Source organism: Lissotriton vulgaris, chromosome 10 (genome assembly GCF_964263255.1).
Source record: "Lissotriton vulgaris chromosome 10, aLisVul1.2, whole genome shotgun sequence".
NCBI lineage: Eukaryota > Metazoa > Chordata > Amphibia > Caudata > Salamandridae > Lissotriton > Lissotriton vulgaris.
In genome coordinates, this window is record NC_141698.1 from 564,133,849 (window position 1) to 564,155,914 (window position 22,066).

Consider the following 22,066-nt stretch of genomic DNA (forward strand, 5'->3'; position numbering starts at 1 on the left):
CCGAATGTCCAATTTTCACCAAATGTATCCATACTTCTATGGCACAACAAAATATCAAGAGTTTTAATCGTGTCCTCTTTCCAGGTGCAGGACTCGCCAGATGGCTCCCTTGGAGAGCAACACTCAAAACTTCTGCAGCAGACTCAAGGGGTGCACCTCTGAAAAGTGACTGAATTGAGCAGGGGGAGTAGACAAAAATGGTGGGGCATAGCCAAGCTGAACAAGTTGAATGGCCTAAATGGTGGATGTAATGGATCTCCATCCTAGGAAGAAAAATTGGGTCTTGCTCTGCATAGGATGGGTATGCACACCTAAGTTTAAGTCGGTTCTCATCTTACGGGGGTCTAGTGACCTTCCCAATTATAAAGGACTTTCTTTTTATCAGTTGGTTAGCGTCTGTAAGCTTTTGGATAGCAGATTCTACTTCCCGTACAGTGTTGACAGACCTTGGGCCATCACTTTCCATCTCTAGTCACTAAAGAAATACAAGTTGTGGGGTACTGGGTTTTAAGAATTAAGATCTGGACATGCCAGTCTCTTTCAAGTGGACAACCTCAGCTTGAAATTCAATAGTTAGACATAAGCCTGTATAACAGGTTGAGAAGTGTGGCTCCAGGAGAAAGCTTAGTAGTTTTAACGATTGCAATCAATGTGTATCTAGGATGCAGAAATTAAATCCAATTCCTCATTAAATTACCACATGTGAGTGGTGGGTACGATACGAAAGTCTACATGAATGTGAGGGAGTGTAGTGGAAGAAAGTATCATCCACAACTGTCTACATAAAAAAAATAAAACATTTTGGTTGAATGGGTATGTAAATGTCCAGTAAACGGGGCTTGTGACTACTGGCATTTTTATTTTTTTTGGCAAAGCAGTATATTGTGTGGCATGGAGATAATTTTAGGTTTAAATTGTATGGTCTGTCTCACTGTGCATTGATATTTTTCCAAGGAGTGGGGATAGGCAGTGAAAGGCCAGGTAAGAGTCTTCCCTAGCGTTGAAAAGATGTGCACAAGTTATGAGTAAGTTAGTCTGTCTCATGGGGTAGGCAAATAAAAATAGTCCAATTTATTTTCCTGAATGAAATTATAAACTGTAACATAGGAGTAGGTAATACCTTTCAGGTAGTCTTTCTAGATGTATTTGCTTAGAACAGGATCACTCGAGGGATGCACTTTATTTTCATAAATGCAAGAGACTTTACAATTTACTGTTACATCTCAAAATATTTGGCAGCACTTACTAGCAAACAATAAAATAATTTCTTTCTAGATGGATGATTTTCACTATATATATATATATATATATATATATATATATATATATATATATATATACACATACACACACACATATAAATATATTTCTTTTTTTGTTTAAATCCTTTTATTGAAACAGACTAAAAGGATTTAGTAAATGATGGCCCTAGTTTAACAGTAAACAAGTAAAGCCCGAGTTGGGTCCTAGAACAAATAAGAAACACAGTGACACATATTTCAGCACTATGACCTAAAAATAAGAAAATACATAAGGAAAATAAAAGCTGTGGCCTCCATTCTGCCTAATCAACAAGATTCCGCTGCCAACAACTGGTTTTCAATAAAAGATAATGAAAGAAAAACCCATAAAGTAAACCTTTGCTCTGCAAAGGGAGCGGGTTAGTGACATCCCATGTTTTAGGTACACAGAGTAGCAAGTGAAAGTCTTTTATCATTTTTCCTAGTTTTGAGGTGAAATCAGTTTCTCTTCCGCAATGTATAATCTGTGGATAGTCATATGAAGATTCATTTACACAGATGCAAACCCAAGTTGTCCGATGCATTAACGTTTTACAAATGATACCCACCGCATTTGGCTTTGGCACTTGAGTTTTCTACACATTTTTAGTTGACTTTCTGGGTTCTCTACAAAAGTTTCGAAATGTGTCTTGTTTGAAGAAAGTTCACCACCGTCTGAATAAACAGTTGTATAGTGGTCACAATATTTGGGTTTAGCCAATGCACTCTTCATCCTGAGAGAAAGCAAGTGAGTCCCATTTCTGACCTAGTTTATTTCTATATTGCACATCTTTGTTTATCAGACTATCAAGTTATTCACTTTGAAGGTTCCATAGACTTCACACCTACTGAAAATATTGCCAGAATCAAGAAAGCATGGCTATCATTCACTGTCTTCGTACAGTGCACCTCCAATTCTTGAAATTTCTATTCATGGGGTTTCCTGGGGACTACATGAACAACAAGCATTTACAATGCAATGGTTTTGCCTTTGTTAAAGTTAGAGCTATTGGCATTGCTCTTGACATTATTTTTATTTATGTTTTTTTTAAACACAAATAAATGGCAGTGTCATTTACAATGCCAATAGCTTAATCTCTCGCAAATGCCACACACAAACACCCACAGAGAGCCCCCCACACACACACACAGAGCCCTCCACAGACACACCCACACAGAGCCCCCCACACACACAGCCACACAGAGCACCCCCCCACACACACCCACACAGAGCCCCCCACACACTGCGAGCCCCCCCACACACTGAGAGCCCCCCCACACACTGAGAGCCCCCCCACACACACAGAATGTGTCCTGGGATAGTGCACTCCTCTCGGGGCACGACGGCGTCACAACAGCCCTTGTGCAATGTGTGCCCGCCCCACTGCACGCACATTTTTTCACACTCAGGCGGACACACACACACAATACACACTCTCACACTGATACTCAACACGTAGACACATATGCAGAGACTGAGAGACATGCAGACGGACGAGCTGACACGCACAGGCACACTCACTCAGCCACACAATGCGCAGACAGACGTACACACATGAAGAAACCCGCACAGACACGCGCACAAACACACAGGCGCATACACATAGTACATACACACATAAGTATGTACACACATGTATTCGTACGCTCAAAAGTGTATACACAAACACCATTATTCACGGTGCATTCGTAGGTGGCTGGAGGGGTGGTCGGCACGAACCTATCCTGACCTGCTTGCAATAAATAAATTTAAAAAAAAAAATGGAAAGTCAACTATTGGATTCAAATTTGATTGAGGTGGACTAGCAAATCTGTAATCTCTGAACGCCTTAAAGACAACTCAATTGACAAATGCAGAATGTGACGTGGAAGTTATTGTAGAATTTTGGCAATCTGATGTTTAGACTGGGCATGCAGGTGGGACAAGGTGATCAAAGAAGCGACAGAAGAGCATCTGGACATACAAATTAGTTGGATGAAAATTCACTGGACATATTTTGAATATACCACACAAGTAAGGAACGTTATATTTAAATACATAAAAAGGGACTAGATTGGGTATCTGAAACTAGTCCCTCAGAAGCTCTTAGTGGCATGAACACAGTATGAGGTGACAATGGATCCCCACTTGCTTCATTTCCTTCTTGCCATTCAAAGCATCCCGAAGGCCATCATTCTCAAATCTTGGGCGGAGATGTCAGAATTGGAGTATTTAAATATTATCAGCTTTCGATCCTGGGGTGCACAATGATTTCTGCAGCATCTACATTACTTACTCAGGTTCCTCCGATTAACATTAATAAAAAGCAACATACATACGTTAGGAAATCACAATCCCTCTCTCTCTCACTCCTACATCATTATCTCTCTCCCCAGTCTGTCACCTTTGAAGTCCTTTTTACACCTGTTGGTTACCTATGCGGTTCATCTCTAACAACAGTGTATAACTTGCACAGGGGGCTCGCAGTGTGTGGGGGGCTCTGTGTGGGGGGGCTCTGTGTGGGTGTGTGGAGGGCTCTGTGTGGTTGTGTGGGGGGCTCTGTGAGGGTGTGTGGGGGGCTCTGTGAGGGTGTGTTGGGGGGCTCTGTGAGGGTGTGTGTGGGGCTCTGTGAGGGTGTGTGGGGGGCTCTGTGTGGGTGTGTGGGGGGCTCTGTGTGTGGGGGGGCTCTGTGTGTGGGGGGCTCTGTGAGGGTGTGTGGGGGGCTCTGTGTGGGTGTGTGGGGGGCTCTGTGTGGGTGTGTGGGGGGGCTCTGTGTGGGTGTGTGGGGGGCTCTGTATGGGTGTGTGGGGGGCTCTGTGTGGGTGAGCTCTGTGTGGGTGAGCTCTGTGTGGGTGTGTGGGGGGGCTCTGAGTTTGAGGGGAGGCTCTGTGTGGATGTGTGGGGGGCTCACAGTGTGTGTGGGGGGGGCTCTGTGTGGGTGTGTGTGGGGGGCTCTGTGTGTGTGTGGGGGGCTCTGTGTGGGTGTGTGTGCATGGGGGCTCTGTGTGCAGGTGCTCTCTGTGGGTGGGTGTGTGTGCAATTCGCGAGAGATTAAGCTATTGGCATTGTAAATGACAATGCCATTTATTTATCGGTTTTCAAAACGAAGACATAAATAAAAAATGTGTCATTTACAATGCTAATAGCTCTAACTTTTCCAAAGGCCACACCGTTGCATTGTAAATGCTTGTTATACTTTAGCCTTTGCCACATCTTTATACACGGAGAGAACCATCAACCATATTTAAAGTAATCCCTGTAACCTTTTGGCATCTGGGAAGATGTCTGCATGGTATAGTGCCTCTCACCGTTCTTTTCTGGACTTCTTGCTGGCGGGCTGCTGCCTCTAGCCTGTTCAGATCTATCACTTTACTACTTTGAAGACAGAAGGTTTCGTGGTCGCAGGCTCGGATACTTATTTTGAGGCTAGAGTAGTGGTTGGTTTCCAAAAATTATTATTTATGTTTCCAAATCTGAGAGCATTTAGTAGGTGCACCTTAAGAGTTCCTTATCTTTGGCCTCTATTGGAGTATTCCATGCAAACCAGTTCTAATAGCTACTTCATTTGTGTCTCAAATTCCAGCCATTGGAGGCACTGCACATGCCACAACACAAGTTGTGACTTTGGTACTAAGTCGTTGTTTATTTCCAAAAATGTGGCTTGAAGCAGCCCCCCCCCCCGAACTTGCATTGGGTACCAATGGTCTACTATTTCACAAATGGTGATCAGAAGTGTCCACGTCAGGGTTGTGTCTGGCGCTAGATGTGGTGTTTGTGTATTCCACGGTTGGTCTTGTATAAGGAGTATGTTGTGCAGAACATTGTTCATGAGCCCTTCCTGCTCACTTGTCGCACACAGGTCCGTCATTGGTTTTGAAGCTTCTGCTCATCCATGTTTGACCACAAGTTGCTGCTTCCTCTGAAAGTGTGCAACTCCTCCTGCCAGAACCCCTGCCCCGTGCAGTGTAGGACGGGCAGATTCTTTAAGTCATATTAGAGTAAAGTGAAGAGTGTGCAGGACCCGAGGAGACCGCAATGCAGGAACCAGGAGGTGACAGGAGAGTAAAGTGAAGAGTGCACAGGACCCGTGGAGACCGCAATGCAGGAACCAGGAGGTGACAGGAGAGTAAAATGAAGAGTGTGCAGGACCCGTGGAGACTGAAATGCAGGAACAAGGAGGGGACATGAGCCTGGAGAGTGAAGTGAAGAGTGTGCAGGACCCGTGGAGACCGCAACGCAGGAACCAGGAGGTGACAGGAGCTTGGAGAGTGAAGTGGAGAGTGTGCAGGACCTGTGGAGACCGCAAAGCAGGAATCAGGAGGTGACAGGAGCCTGGAGCGTGAAGTGAAGAGTGCGCAGGACCCGTGGAGACCGAAATGCAGGTGGCAGGAGCTTGGAGAGTGAAGTGAAGAGTGTGCAGGACCCGTGGAGACCGCAACGCAAGAACCAGGAGGTGACAGGAGCTTGGAGAGTGAAGTGAAGAGTGCGCAGGACCCGTGGAGACCGCAATGCAGGAACCAGGAGGTGACAGGAGAGTGAAGTGAAGAGTGCGCAGGACATGAGGGACTGCAATGCAGGAACCAGGAGGTGACAGGAGCCTGGAGAGTGAAGTGAAGAGTGCGCAGGACCCGTGGAGACCGCAATGCAGGAACCAGGAGGTGACAGGAGAGTAAAGTGAAGAGTGTGCAGGACCCGAGGAGACCGCAATGCAGGAACCAGGAGGTGACAGGAGAGTGAAGTGAAGAGTGTGCAGGACCAGGGGAGACCACAATGCAGGAACCAGGAGGTGGCAGGAGAGTAAAATGAAGAGTGTGCAGGACCCGGGGAGACCGCAATGCAGGAACCAGGAGGTGACAGGAGCTTGGAGAGTGAAGTGAAGAGTGCGCAGGACCCGTAGAGACTGCAATGCAGGAACCAGGAGGTGACAGGAGATTGAAGTGAAGAGTGTGCAGGACCCGAGGAGACCGCAATGCAGGAACAAGGAGGTGACAGGAGAGTAAAGTGAAGAGTGTGCAGGACCCGGGGAGACCGCAATGCAGGAACCAGTGCGGATAGAGACACGTGCTTCTTGTCTGATGCAGAACACTCAGCCACAGCCCAGGTGACAAGGGGCGAAATCGCGCATTTTACAGTGTCCTGCCTGGATGAATGATTCACGGTTCACAATCTGCATTTCAGACTTCGATGCTTATTTGTAAACAGGCATTTAACAAGCATATACACCTACAAATACCCCGGCTTTATGCTAAACCATTACTTATGCTGTTCCTTTGAATGTTCAACCTTCTTGTCGCACTCTGATTTCGATTTGTCAAACTGACTGCAGCCGTGCCCATTACCTGAGCCCTAAACATTTTATAATTTTAAATACATTATTGCAGCATTAAAATGTCGATAACTAGCAACTTGCAGCGTCACAGCATTGTATATGTGGCGAAAGAGGGCCTGATAAGAGAAATATATTTGGTCATAAAACAGAAAATAGTCTTTAGATTGAGTTCTACAGGTAGCTGCAATGCCAGTCTCTGGTTGGACAGCTGCCTCTGAAGTGGGCCGGGTCGCATTTCTGGTAGAAGGTTAAAAGAGGCAAAGAAACGAGGGTCTGAAAATGTTTTTTTCCACTTCAGAACATGTTGTAAACCGGTATAAAACACTTCCTGAAAGATTACAGTTTAATATAAGCAGGAATTTAAATTAGTAACCCCGTCTGCAGACGGCTTCTTTCGGGGGAGGGGGGGGCAGACTTCATCCCCTCCAGCCCCAGTGAATCCACTCCCACACAGCCTCAGCCCTGGGCTGCCGGGTCCCCTGCATCGCTACCCCGTGGGCGCCGGTGCCAGGGCGCGGACAGGTCTGCGTGGCGCTGGGAGAGCCAGGCTCGGGGCCCTTTGTTATGCTGAACTCGGCACAGACACATTCACACCTGGTTCTCACCCACAGCCCGGGGCTGTCGGGTCCCCTTGCATCTCTTCCTGCTGTGGACGCCGGTGCCAGGGCATGGATAGGTCTGCGTGGAGCTGGGAGAGCCCGGCTCGGGGCCCTTTGTTATGCTGAGCTCGGGACACATTCACACCTGGTTCACAGAGGCGGTCAGCGCCTCTCCCCCTCAGCTCAGCAGTACAGCGCCTCTCCCCCTCAGCTCAGCAGGGGGGGGCCTAAAAGGGCCGGGCCCTGAGGAGTTTCTTATCTTCAGAGGATGAAAGGTAGGGGCCATGTTACACTCTCACCCACAGCCCTACATCACCCACGGCTGGGAGTAGGTAAAGTCAGGAACCTGCTAGCGTCCCTCCGGCGCGCCTGCAGGCAGCCAGCATCTTTCTGTTTGGCGGGATCCGCGTTTCACACATTTTTCTTGACATTCATTCGCCACGATACCGCACGGCTATAGCAGGAAGCGCTAACGCATTCTGCACAAAATAACCGAATGGATTTCTCTGGCATCCCACTGTGCCCACATGAACCACAAACGAGCAATTCCAAAACCTCTTTTGACAGGTGTGCTTTTAAGTCACTCTCTGGACCGCGCACAGTGTGGGAGCTGAGTTTACAAATGCTACCGGAAACATCTTATTTTGAGTTGGCTGAAAAACTAAAGAAACTAAAAAAGGTTGCCATATGGCAGTTTAATATTTGTACCGACAATCTCGTGATAGAGAGACATATTTTATTTTCAGGATGGCCATGGTTTTCAATGAAAATGTCGTAAATCGGTGGCGTTTCATGGACGTCTTTCGTTGAAAGCGATGACATTTTTAGTTTTAAAATGACATTGTTTTCAATTCGTGTGGCTTTTAATTTTCCTTTCAACGTCCGAATGGAAACGGGCGTTTCTCTTTTTGTGAGGACAGACAACCACTACGTCAGCCCCCACACGCCGAGGACTTAAAACGGGGTGAAATGTGAAAATAATTGACGCCTCTCCGCCCCTTGGGGCCAGCGTGTGTCCGTTCACCGCAGTGTAGGACATCGAATCGCCGCCATTACCTGGGAAAAGAGAAATGCAAATACATAATAGCTACCGAGGTGGGATTCCTCGAAATATACGTTCATAATACGCCAACTATTTACAATAGCGTATTTATTTATATAGCGCTATATCCAAGCGTTTTGAGTTTCGCGGCGCAACGCGTGTTACCATAATAATCCCCCAATATGGGACACAGTTTAGCCATTTCGGGACAATAAAAAAAAGGAAACGCCTGCATTCGGGGTCCAGGCCCGTTTCCCCTGCTACCCCCACCCCTCTTAGTGTTCAAAAGCTGTACCGTGAATTCGTCGTTATTTAAGGTTCGTACTTTCCTTACTCCATTGTTATAAACTCACTCAAAATGCACTCACGCAAGCAGGAAGTCGGGTGCCGGCTCAATGCCGGACCAGATTCGGGGGCGTTCTCGGCTTTTGGCTGACGTAGCGTGACGTCGCCAAAAGCCAAAAATTCTCGGGAACGCCCCCGAATCTGGTCCGAGATTGACGGACGGAGCCCTCTCCCAATGGCTAGCCTCCATTTATCGAGCTAGCCAATGGGAGGAGTGGGCGTATACCCGACCCACACACACAACTCAAAAGGTTTTTTGGCGCATGCGCAAAGCGCATCGCCAGTCAAAACCTAAAAAGGAATATGTAGAAAGATGTACTATCATGTAAATGTTAGGTGGAATGGCATCTAGAAGAAATATCTGTGCAAAGATGTTTTACCAAATACACACTGAAAGGAAATATTTTACAGGAAAACAGCAAAATAAATAAATCAAAATTAAAAAAGACAACATTTTGCAGGAACTGTGAACAAAAACAAGTAATCTTAAAAATAAAGTAAATCTTGCAGTCGATGCTGTAACAATTAACTATCTTTTTTTCCCCTGAAGTACATAATCAAGGGAACACAAGGTAGATATTGAAAGCATATTGGCATTTTTTAGGACTAGAGATGGTTAATTTCCTAGAGATGATCTTGGCAGTGTAATTAAAGGATTAATTGATTGAAATTTCTGAAGAGCTCTGGGCCGGTAATAAAGTGGTATGAAAAGTTCTATTTGCACATTTTTTGCTCTTATAAACAAGCCTCATGCTCTGTGGTCCTTCTCACAATAAGCATAACTATAACAGTACAAAATGTATTGACATTTCTGACATTCTAGATACAAATTCCGTCAGCTTCGTTGTGTTAATATATATTCAACCTACACGTAAGTAAATATATTGTTGCTACAAAAGTTACTGTTCTTACTGTTCGTTCTGTAGGTAGTAGTGCAACATTTTAATGTGTACAGTGGCATTTTTCAATAATTTTACTTATTTGCTCTTTTGACAATATACTTACCATCATACTTCGATACTCGTCTTCAAACATATCAAGAAATATTTCATCACCCTAAAATGAAACAAGGCAAAAAAAAAAAACAATTAGGTAATTCCAATCTTTTTCTCGAAAAACAAATTCTAACACACGGATTCTCATAGGCTATCTGATTTCCATTGGCCATGTTGTAGGAAAACATAAACGAAAAATTTAACAGAGCAGCTTCCTTTTCTATATCAAAATTTCTTTAAAATCTTCTTCATCCAGAAATGGAGCACAGCTTAACGTGTATTTGTGTAACTTGAAGCTAGACAAAACAAGCTGACTTTTTTGCGGAAGTAAGGATTTCAGTCTTGCATTTTGTGTGTACCTTATGAGAGAGACTAGAAAGTGCACTATTGCAAGGTCTGTCTAGTCTAGAACAGCAGTGCCAAAGACGATAAAAATTAAATTAAGAATTCAAGTATCCACTCAGCTGCCTTTCAATGGACAGAAACTAGGACGCCTACAACACCAAAAATTGTAAAGCAGTGGGTTTTATCCTAAATTAAATTTTTACATTTTGAAATTATTACTCAGTATACGCAGAGGTTCATTTTATTTAGGAGTGTTGCTTGGTCCCTTCGTAAAAGAGGCACGACAGCCTACCACAGTATGTAAATCGCAAATAATTCTAGAAGAAGTTGTAATGCAAGTAAAATTAATCAGAAACATTACAAAATATTCTTCAATTGAGAAGAAAGGGAACAAAAAAAAAAGTTGTTAATCAGGTTCTGTATTTTGTTTCAAACATCTTAAATAAACGATAAACACTTCGCACCAACTAGCACGTGCATAGGTACTCAGAACATCATTTCTCTTCAGCCTTACATCGTTTATTTACATCTCTCTGAAGAAAATGAACCCCTTCGGAATAAACACCTAAATCCGGCCCCACATCTTCATTACATTTTTTTAAAAAATGGGTGCTGGCTGTCCCGCTTTTCTGCTAGGTATCCCTCGGAGTTCTCCCAATTCTTGCAATATTTTTGGGGGCATCCTCTTGCCTCGTATATCTGGAATTCAAGTACACAGCCCGTGTCTATAGTTCTTTTCCACTTAACTATACTGGGGGAGGAGGGGGTGGGGGGATTCACGAACTACAGTTCTAGGCTTTCACTGTTTTCCAGTAGTAGACCCAGTTAGGACTAGGACTCACCATCCAGAATATTTAATAAAGCAATTTTTGGTTGCGATTGATTTGAGGCGTCTCAGAACCACCTGGATCCACACAAAAGGATCCTAATATATTCATAGGAGCAGACCACATGAAGAAAATCTCTCACCTCCGCCTGACACCCAAGGTAATTTGGACTGGGGCTCCACTGAAATCACCATAGACTCTCTTGAGTTCAATATACTCTTTGTAAATATTTAAACAATATTAAGCTAAATCTACGTGACATTGTAGTCTCAAGGAGGTCCTTAAGTGCAAAGGTCCACTCCATATCCTCTACGAGGCCAATGGCCTTCTCCCAGGCCTATCTAATATGGTAGAAGGTATGAGGGGAATGAATAATTTGGGTTCTATATCAAAAGTTTATTTTCCCCTACAAAGAGAGTTGAGACATATTTAACGTGGTCTTCAGTGGGTTGAAGGCAGGAAGATTAGTCAGGTCAGCCAAGTATGACATAATAGCATGTCTGAGTTGGAGGAAACTGTAAAACTGGGTGTCGATGGATCAACATTTCTGTCTCCTACCTGAAAAGGAATTCAGCATCCCTGGAGCCAGAACATCTACTGGTTGAGAGATGCCTTGCGTATCTCAGCTCTGAAAAAGGAAACCTCTAGGGAGGCGACCTCTAGGAGGATTGTGCCCATACCCAGTGAAGCATATCTGCCCTTTTTCCCAGTTCAGCCAATATGTTAAATCCTGGTCTTCCATCTAACCAAAACAACTTGTTGTAGGGGCTCCTCCCAAATGGCATTTGCCTCGTTATAGGAAATGGAGTGGGGAATTCTTACCCGAGGCCTGCAACTCCGCATCATATGCCAGGTCTGGAAGAGACCTGATGTTTCTGGAATAAATCCTCTGATTCACAACCAGTAAGTGTTCGTCCCTACAGTATGACACAGTATCTATCATGCCCAATCCCCCATCTTAACTCAATGGTGACCAAAGGATGACCATTATTCCAATAGTTCTTAATAATGAGGTCAAGTTGTTCAAAAGGTTTCTTGGGAGAGCAAATTGATAACTCTGTATACACATTTGGAAGGATAATCATTTCCATTAGTGCAATCAGATGCTCCACCTGTATTGCAGATTTCACAGCAATACCATGCCTAGGAGGAGGGTTGATGGATGGAGAGAAAGAAATCATGCAAGACGAGCCTAGCAAAGTGTCCGTCCCTGCACACCTCTGAATTCAGACAGTAATTTTTTCGACGGTGGGGGCGCTAAAGAGCCTGAAGCAAAATGGCTGCACATAAGTCCTGCTCTGCAGGTCGGTGTTACAATCCGACAAATATCCTTCATTGCCACCGCCATCCAGAAAGAAACTAACAAGTAAAGGTTGCTACAATTGCAGAGTGAGAGCTGACAAGCAGAACAATGCCATCTGAGCGCTCTGAGGCCCGATTTCGATCGGTGTAGGGGCTTAACAACATGTCTGCTCCCGCGAACCGTTACAACATCGGAGCTGCCATAGACCTCATGCTTCTAGCGGACGACTGACACAGCGGATGTCGTGTACTCTCTGAGTGGCGCATAGCTGTAAGAAAAGGAGCTCTTCGACTCCCCAGCCGACTATAGTGAGAAAGAACAAACTGGGTTACTATGCGCCGGACAGCGGGAATACATGAGGCTGATGGTGGAGGCATTCAAGGTGAGCGTGGCCCACCGCTGGATCAACGCACGGGATGTATAGTGAGGCTGTGTTGATGCTGGATGTGCTGCCCCTCTGGTATCAGCGGGGAGTATAGTATAACTGAACTGTGTGCAGATATAGCTGATTTGTACCTCTGAAGATTTGAGGAAGCATTTGCGGCCTGGCGCATGTAAGAAAGCGCGACGCTGGCCTGGTGGATGCTGCGGCATGGCTAACTGCCAGAATCGATGGAAACTAATTGTGTTGGGCTGCAAGCATAAAGCTATAGAAGAAATTGTGTTGTTCGCTCTCTTAGCCAGCAGTGCCCCGGGAGATACTTGGAGGTGAAGAGACGATCACTGCCCTCTGGAAAGGCTTGTACTACGTTTATGGCCCAGGTTTACAGACACACCTATGAAATAGTTGCGGCCTACTGTCCGAAGTAACGGCGTTCGCTCTTGTGGTGGTACTGTGAGCTCTGGGATGTGGAGGGTAGTTTAACATGCCACATCGGTAGTGAGCATTATATCGAACTATTGCAGAAGCAGCTACAATACTGAAGGGGTTAGAGAGTGGCACTCTATAAATTAAATAAGGTACACAAACTCGTAATTGCGTACTGTAGCCCATGATTCATCTGTATTGATCACTGCGCTCAGCATATGAACGGGATGCACAGTGGGAAAGCTCCTTGAATGGAGCTGGAGTTTGAGCCGAAGGGTGAGGCAACTTAATTTTTTCTGGAGATATAGCAGCGCATTGTGGGGTCAAGCCTGAGGATACGTGGTGCGGAACAAACAGGGCTGCTCATGAAGCCAGCACTGTGGAAATGCAGGAAAGCTGACTGGGGCAATACCTGCAGGTGTAAAAGACTGTGCAGTATAAAAGGGTTCCAATAAGACTGCTGTAGGTTACCAGCACATATACACAGTCACACATCGCTATAAAGAAGCAATTTGTTAACATACAGAACCACCCAAGAGGAGGGTGTACACAGCCGCTAACTGTATTGTGAAAGGGAGTGTCTTCAAAACACCAGCAATATAAAAGGGACATTTTTGGACGGACAGTTGTATAGAAATACAGGGAATCCCTACCTTACTTAACTTGCGCTGAGTGACGACAGCAAGAATTAGTGCAGCAGCCCATATATTATATGAGACTAGAAGAGCTGTGGTGTATACTGGAGCGGGTGCCATACATAACTAGACATGCAGCCTTGGAACTTAAAACTGCAAGCCTGACCACATAACGATAAAGCAATAATGTGAAAGACAAATAATCAAAAGTCCAGGCGTCCATTCGAATCCAAAAGGATGACAAAATCACAAACGCAAGTCATGTTGGATACCGAGCCAGAGCTGGAGATGGGGAACAGTAGTAAATTAGAAAGCATGATGCTTGCCATGCAACACAGTTTGCAATCGATTGATAGTAAAATAGACACTCTCAATCTTCGAATTGACAATATGGCAGCCAAACTTGACAAACATAGCTCACAAATAACTGAGGCGGAACAACGCATCTCTACCACAGAAGACCAGGAGGAGGTTGTTAGCGCGTCTTACACACAAATGGAGAAACATTTGGCGGTAATACAGGCAAAGAATGAGGACCTTGAAGCTAGGTCACGGCGTAATAATTTACGTATTACAGGAGTGCCTGAGTCTACTAACTTAGGCAAAATGGAGCTACAAGTCCAGGTATGCTGAAAGACATACTAGGTGCGGGACATTTCTCGTCAACGTTGGTCGACGAGCGTGCACATCAATCCCTAGCGCCCAAACCTGAGCCAGGTGCTCCACTGTGCCCATTATCACCAGATTACTAAATTATCGTGATTGCGATACAGCCAGGGAAAAAGGCAATACAATATACCAGGGTATAGAGGTTGCTCTGTTTCCAGACTTTACGACAGCTGTGCAACAAGAGAGGAATTAATTTCAACCAGTGAAAAAGAAGATGCAAACACTGAAAATACAATATGCAATGCTATATCCAGCATGACTCCGGATACAACATAAGGGCAGAGACAAGATTTTTGTGTCCCCAAAGGAAGCCATGCAGTTCGTGCGACAACTGGAACAAGAGTAGTTGAGAATAACAGGAGAAGACGCAGACAATGAGGACTGAGCAGATGCACTGAACAAGGCGGAAAAACTGGTAAAAACTGAGAAGGTGACAGGTGCACATATAGGAATTACTGACAAAAAATTTAGCTTATATAAGATTTAGATAGTAATCTTGGTATAATAATGGTGATACGGACTATTGCCAATGCAAATGTATACTGAACATATAGCAACATTTTTGTGACATTGATATATATGTTTTGTACCGCCTCTGTGACTTAACATGTGCAAAGACTCATTGATTGTTAGCGCTCAGACACATTATGGATTAGCTAGATAAAGGGCCACATATACTTAGCCCGCACGCTCCCTGTACCAACATGGGGGTGTGAAGGCTACTGGCAACCCACCAAGAGGGTAAACCCTACATTGAACTAAGATTACATTTATGCACCAGTTTAAGGTGTTAGCCTTTGATAAGTGAATTGCGGTTGCATGAGTATGCTGTTTTGTTTAAAACAGGGATCCTTAGCATGACTGGGACGCTCAAGTGGGTGGGTGGGATGGTTGGGGAACTATATATGTGTAAAAGCATGATGGGAATGGTAAAGTTGTTTATGAAAACACATACACAATCAGGTGACGCAGACATACCCAACGGCTCAATAGATAATGGGAGAGATAGCAGATAAAACTGGTACTATGATATCCTAAGAAAACGCAACAGGTGTCGGCTTATTTAGACCAGCATAATAATAAGGTGGCTCTGTTGCAAGAAACTCACCTCACCAAATATACGGCGAAGGAAGTGGCAACTAGATGGGCTGGAGTGCGATTGGCGTCTTCCTATTCCTCCTATGCAAGGGGTGTGATGATATTAATAAACAAGCATTTGCAATGCAATAGGTCTCGTAGTTGTGAAAGTTTGAGCTATTGGCATTGTAAATGGCAATGCCTTTTATTTACATGTTGGTTTTTAAAACATAAATAAAAGGCATTGTCATTTACAATGCCAATAGCCTAATCTCTCACAAATGCAAGACCTATTGCACACACAAAAATACACGCACAGGGAGTGCATGCACCACAGAAACAATCACGCTGAACTCGCTCGTGGTATGCCGGTTGTGGTGGTTGCTCGGTGAGCTCCTGGGCCGTAGGACAGAGCTGCCAGTCCATGAGCACTTAAAACAGGCGGACCACTCGGACCAGCCATGAATTATTCTCCACGTGTTCAAGTGACGCCAAGAAAACACGTACCATTGCGTGGACTGAATGGCATAAAGCGCGCAGCACCCCAGTAGGCCTCTTGGCACTCGCATTTCAAAACCTGCCTGTGGTGTTTGGTTGGTAACACATGTCCCAAGCGGCATAGTCGGAATGTAAGCGATTTACAAGTGCTGTTAGGCAAAGGTACTAATTTTCTTGGCGTCTTAAACATAAGAAATGCTGAGGTGCCTTGATGAGTGACTGACTCCGCCCCAGCCCCAATGGCAATTTATAGGCCTTTTAAGTAAGGCAAGTAGGGACATTTCCTCGTGGACCAATGTCAGTGAGCCACTTTTACACCACCCTCTCACTGCTTGAAGTGCAGAGAATCCCTATTACATAGTTCTCCAGGTGTCTACATTGTGCCGGTTTCACCAAGTCGTCTCCGTTTGGTATAAGGGGTTATAACTAATGTCACACCGAAGATACAGAAGGGACATCAAGGTAACCACTGGAAGGGGAGGGGAGAACAAATGCGTCCGTGGAATATCTAAGGGACTTTCAGATCACAGATGAAAGTCCAATGTGCATGTGGGACTCAGAAGGGGCAGCAAGAAGCTCTCAGGCCCAGAAGAAGCGCCAAGGTGCTCCTCTTCAAGTTGCACCGCAACTGCGGGATGCCTCGGCAGAGTAGATACCCTGGTGCCTTCGTGACAAGGAAGGACTATTAAAAGAGCGGGCAGCGTGCCTCGCAGGATCCAAGGAGATCCAGCACGCAGTAGAGGTCCCAATGAGATCCCACAATGCAACAGGAACCCTCACGGCGCAGCGGGGACCCTGGGGTACGCTCGGGATGCATAAACTACACAAAAACGTCCCACGGGTGCACCCTTAGGCCGCTGACCCCTCAGGTGCGTACCGGTCCAGCCACATGGGACGGGTATAAGTCTGGGACTCGTCTCACCTGGAACATGCATGGCGGGTCCCTGGCTGCTGCTTTCCCACTCCCCAGCATCCGCTGTCTGGGCACAGAGGCCCTCTCCGCCGGTGAGGAGGCAGCACATACGGCGGAATGCAGCAAAGCCGGCACCGGGAGCCAGGACTACCCAGGCCACAAGCCAACCAGGGGCTGCCAGGAAGTGGGGGCGTTTCAACAATAGGGCCCAGGGCGACAAATCCACCGAGGGAGAGGGGATGAGCACTGCAGACGCCCGTGAGGCGAGGGGAGGTCTTCACGCACCGACAGTGCTGAAGCAAAGCATACACACTGTATACCGACACAGGCTGACGCACAGGCCAGGGGCAGCCTGTGCACACAGTGACAGGTTGCACACGCACTGAACAACCAACACTCTTCACCACCTCGGGTCACGGGGAGGTCCTCTACGCAGCACACCAACACAAAACCTCCATTGAACAGCGCAGCCGGGGCCAGCCTCCCAAGAGACACGGCTTAGCAGCAAGCGATGCTAATCAACGTGGTGCATCTCACTCGCAGTAGCAACAAGCACGGAAGTGGTTCGCGCGCGTGCCACAGCGAGACATCTGTTTTGCATTATCGGGCACAATAATGCAAAACAGATGGCGGCCGTGGGGGTAACAGACACCAATAGGCCATAGGCGGGGCAAATGCGGGATATGCTCCCGCATTTGCCCAATTGCGTGCTGTCTTTGTTAGAAAGATGCACGCAACGCTCAATAGACTGCAACGATAACAAAACCACATGCACGAGCGTGTGGTTAGCTTTCAGAAACCACTACATGAAGTCTCGCGCTGCGCGAGCAATGCTGCACACTGCAACGCTAGGTGCGAGACCTTAAAAGGGTGTACCTTTTGAGGTTACAAATGTTGAGGAGGATGAACAAGAGCGGTATATACTAGCGCAGGGTAAGTTAACCCGTTGCGTGCTCAGGACGGCCGGTCATGTTGGGCGTGTGCTCAGGACGGCCGGGGGCCGTCCGAACGCCACCAATTCCCCAGCGTCTGCGCTGGGAAACTAATTAGTGGGAGGAGTTCGGAAAGCCCCCGGCCGTCCTGAGCACACGCCCAGCGTGACATAAGACAGCCAGGGTCCGTCTTGAGCACGCAATGGGTTACGCCCCCTAATTCAATCAACACTGCGAAATTATCGCCGCAAGGAAGGGGTAAAGCGGTACACTGTTGACTATTGTAAATGTTTATGGGCCTAAGACAGATGACCCTGTTTTTTATGAGACACTATGGGCTAAGATACATAGGCTGCCCCATCAGCAATTATTTGTGGAGGGGATTTTAATATTGTGCTGGTACCCGGAGAAGATCGTATGACTATGGCAGAAATCTCACCCAAAAGGGTTGTGCTGTCTGTTACAGATGGTATGAGGGATCTAGTTCTGCTAGATGTCTGGAGGATGAGACACCCTGGGGTGAAAAAGGGTACTTTCCACACCTTTGTCCATCAGTTGTGGTCGCGACCAGTCTTCTGGCTGGACACGAATGATGTGAATACATGGACTACTAAAGTCCAACATTTACCAAAAACATTGTCAGATCACTCCCCAGTTCTGCTAGATATGACACTACCCACGTACACCCATTCACAGTTTCAGTTGCGTCTACAGTTGTCCTCGCTCCTAGACCAGGTTTTCCATGAAGAGGTGAGAGAAGCTATCTTTACACACAACATAGGTTCAGTGCAGTGTATGGGAACAATATGGGAAGCATTCAAGGAGACAATACGGGGTGTCTGTAAAGGACTGCAAGCATGGGTTCTGAAATCGTTTCGAGGTAGAATGAGATCACTTGAAATGGAATTGGGGTGCCTCGAAAGGGGGTATGAAAAAACAGCTGAGGAGTCCACATTGGCAGAAATTAGAGTAAAGATTACTGAGTATAATGAGACAGCGGACCAGGAAGTATGACACATGAAAAGAAGGTGGAAAGCCACATACTCTGGAGAAGGGGGTAGGCCTGGAAAAGCACTAGCCAGTAGAATTGCAGAACCATGGGCAAAAGCACACATAGTGAAAGCAGTCTCAGGGGATAACACTATACATTATGACACGCCAGGGATACTCACCACATTTGTGCAGCACTACCAAAATATGTATGCCACAGGCAATCAGAGGAAGAAGATGATGATGCACAATACTTAGAAGATATAGTGCTAGTATGGCTTTCGCAAGGGCAACAACATTTTTTAATGCACCAAATAACATTAGATGAGAATAAAGAGGCCATATGTACGTTGCCTAATGGGAAAGCTACAGGAACTGACGGCTTCCCAGCAGAGTTCTATAAGGAGTATATTGTCTTGCTAGCCACCTATCTCTATGAGATGTATATATCGCCTAACTGCTACCGGCTCACGGCAGGGCGCTCGACCTCAGACCTGGGGATCTGGGTTCGAGTCTCGGTAACGACGCCAAAACCTCCTGTGATTCTGGGCAAATCACTTAATCTCCCCGTGCCTATAATGAATGTGTGTCCTCATGCAACGTAACTGGTGAAATGTAAAGCGCTCTGATACCTGATTCGGTTTGGGTCTAGTTCGCGCTATATAGAATTCTGCAACAAAAAAAAACAGCGTCTTCCTGACACGCTTCGTGAGGCATTGATAATTGCATTATTAAAACCCGGTAAGTTGCCGGAAAACTGTGATTCATACAGACTCTTAACTAGTTAATACGGATGTGAAAATCTTGGCAAAAGATATCGCCACTAGACTACGTTTATTGCTACCCGTGATGGTGCTTCCTGACCAATCGGGTTTTGTGCCGGCTCGGTCTACATCACACCACCTACGTACGTTATTTCCAGTGCTGCATATATTAGAGCAAACGTTGCCTGCGGTGGCGGTCCTACTGGACGCCGCTATGGCTTTTAATTCTATCTCATGGAAATATATATGTTTGCAGCGCTGCATCGCATGAGGTTGCCCTTAGTTTACACAAATTGGATCAAACTTTTACACACTGACCCATTGGCACGCGTGCGCATAAATGGGCAAACATCTGATGCATTTGATATACAACGTGGCACAAGATAAGGGTGCCCCTATCACCATTATTATTTGCAGGGGTGCTGAAACCAATTGCATGTATCTTAAGACCAAGATATGCAAAGGCGGAACCACGCTTTCATTAGCGACTGCTTGCAGTGTCCATGTACGCAGATGATATGGTATTATATGTTAGAGAGCCGGAGGCACATTTAAAGCAACTCATACAGGAGTATGTACGATTTTAATGGTTTTCGGGGCTAGGTATTAACAGGTCTAAGTCAATCATTATTGCATTGACTAGCGGTACGCCGCAAATAGATCTTGGATACCCGCTGGAATGGGGCACAGACCCGGTAAAATACCTGGGAATATGGATTCACAAAGATCCGCAGTTGGTTATACTAACCAATTATAGGAGGGCAATAACAACTTGACGAGCAAGTGACTAGATCGATAAAACTACCACTGTCGCTGGCAGATAGAATAGCGCGGATAAAGATGGTTGTGCTCCCAAAGTTTTTATACTCATTCATGAATATTCCCATTCGCCTAACAGAGCATTTCTTCACTACGCTTCGTACACTGCTAATCACATTGGCCTGGGGAGGAAAGAAACAGAGAATCTAGTGGGAACTATTAAAATTTCCTAGCTATCGTAACAGAAAGTTTCAATTCTACTATGGACACAGAGGCGAGGATTATGCTTTTTCTTTCTTTACTTTTATTCACAACAGCCATTTTAAAGTCATCACAACAACAACTATTCCCATGATACATTGGGAATAAGGTAAAACAATTGCCCAGGTGCGACGCCAGAGAGCGGACGTGGTTCTCGTGTCCCCGATATGGAAGTCTCAAGTCTGGTTTCCGGTTCTTCTAGAACTTTCTTGGAATTTTCCAATCTCACTCTCCCTCGTTACATCGCTTCAGCTTGATCCAGCCGGAACTCCTCATCCATTGATAGAGCAGGGATGTCTCACCCTCATGGCGTGGAGGAATACAGGGGACGCTGGGCGGTCCCTGGCCTTTCGGGAGCGGCTGAGAGATTCATGTCCAAGTCTTGGGCAGAGGGCACACTCAGAAGGTGGTATCGTTGGTGTATGCGACAGAGTCTCAATCCAGTGGAAACCGATATAACATCCATTCTGAATTTTTTGGCCTCTATGGCGGAAGAAGGCTTGGCCTATAGAACTATCAATACTTTCCGTTCGGCCATTTCTGCAGGTCACACTGTGGTCGACGGGTCACCGGTTGGTGAACACCCCTTGGTATGCCGCCTTCTTCGGGGCATTCGTCTCTTGCTGCCACCTGAGCCCCAGTATTCTCAACTTTGGGATGTTAACCAGGTTCTAAATTTGTTCCTGTCATGGCAACCAAATAGATTCCTCTCTAGGAAGGAGCTGTCGGCGAAATTGTCAATGCTTCTTTGCCTTATCTCGTGCAGAAGGGTTTCTGATGTCAGGGCCCTTGATGTTACCAACCAGATTTTTTCCCCCATAGGGGTTACATTTACGATCTGCAGGCGGACAAAGTGTGGGACATGTTCTATTTCTTATCCGGCGTTCCCAGACTCCCCGAAGCTGTATGTAGTGGCTTGCCTCAAGGCATACGAAGAAATGTCGGAGGATTTTCGTCCTCCAGGGGAACGACAACTGCTCATTGTACTTAGGAAACCTCAAAGTGGTTTCAACTCCCACCATTGCCCGATGGGTGAGGTGGGTCATGCAGGAAGCTGGCATTGATCTTCTAATCTTCGGTGCCCACTCCGCCAGAGGTGCGATGGCCTCTAAGGCGTTTACCCTGGGAGTTCGTCTGGAAGACATTCTGAATGCAGCAGATTGGTCTTCAGACTGCACTTTTAAGCGGTTCTATTTTAAACCGAATATTGATATGGCTCATTTGGTGGTGAGCAAGCTTTAAACGAGCGTAATCCTCGCCTCCTGTCCTACCATAGAATGAAAAATGTCCTAGCTATCGTAACGGGAAGTTTCAATTCTATTAGGGACTCGGAGGCCAGGTTTATCCCACCCAGGGTACAAAGTCATGTTCCTGACCTCCCTCGTATTGCAGTAAGTAATTTGCCTAATGCTTTATGATACTCCATTGTCATGTGGTGTTTTGATATGCTGTTTACCTTGTAGGCTAAACCTTAGTCATGATTGTAGCTTATGCTCTGCTTTGAGTTTCAGGAGATGTGGGGGAACAGGACTCGTGAAACCCCTGACTTGGCAACGAAAGAGGAAGATCTGACACTGAGGAGGACTATCAGCTCCTTGGGAAAGCTGGATTTGGTGCAGGGAGCAGGAGACGCTCTATTGTGTTGCCTTATTCCCGATGTATCATGGGAATAGTTGTGGTTGTGATGACTTTAAAATGACTGCTATGAATAAAAG

The 22,066-nt window shown here is 46.0% G+C and overlaps 1 protein-coding gene across 4 annotated transcripts in view; it reads right to left on the bottom strand.

Moving 5' to 3' along the window:
- CLEC16A (C-type lectin domain containing 16A) overlaps nt 1–22,066 on the bottom strand; it is a 704,284-nt gene that overhangs the window by 340,444 nt on the left and 341,774 nt on the right. For all 4 annotated transcript variants that reach the window (XM_086941416.1, XM_086941414.1, XM_086941413.1 and 1 more), the window contains exon 16: nt 9,581–9,631. In XM_086941416.1, coding sequence (XP_086797542.1) covers nt 9,581–9,631 — 51 coding nt within the window. The remainder of the gene's footprint in view (nt 1–9,580; nt 9,632–22,066) is intronic.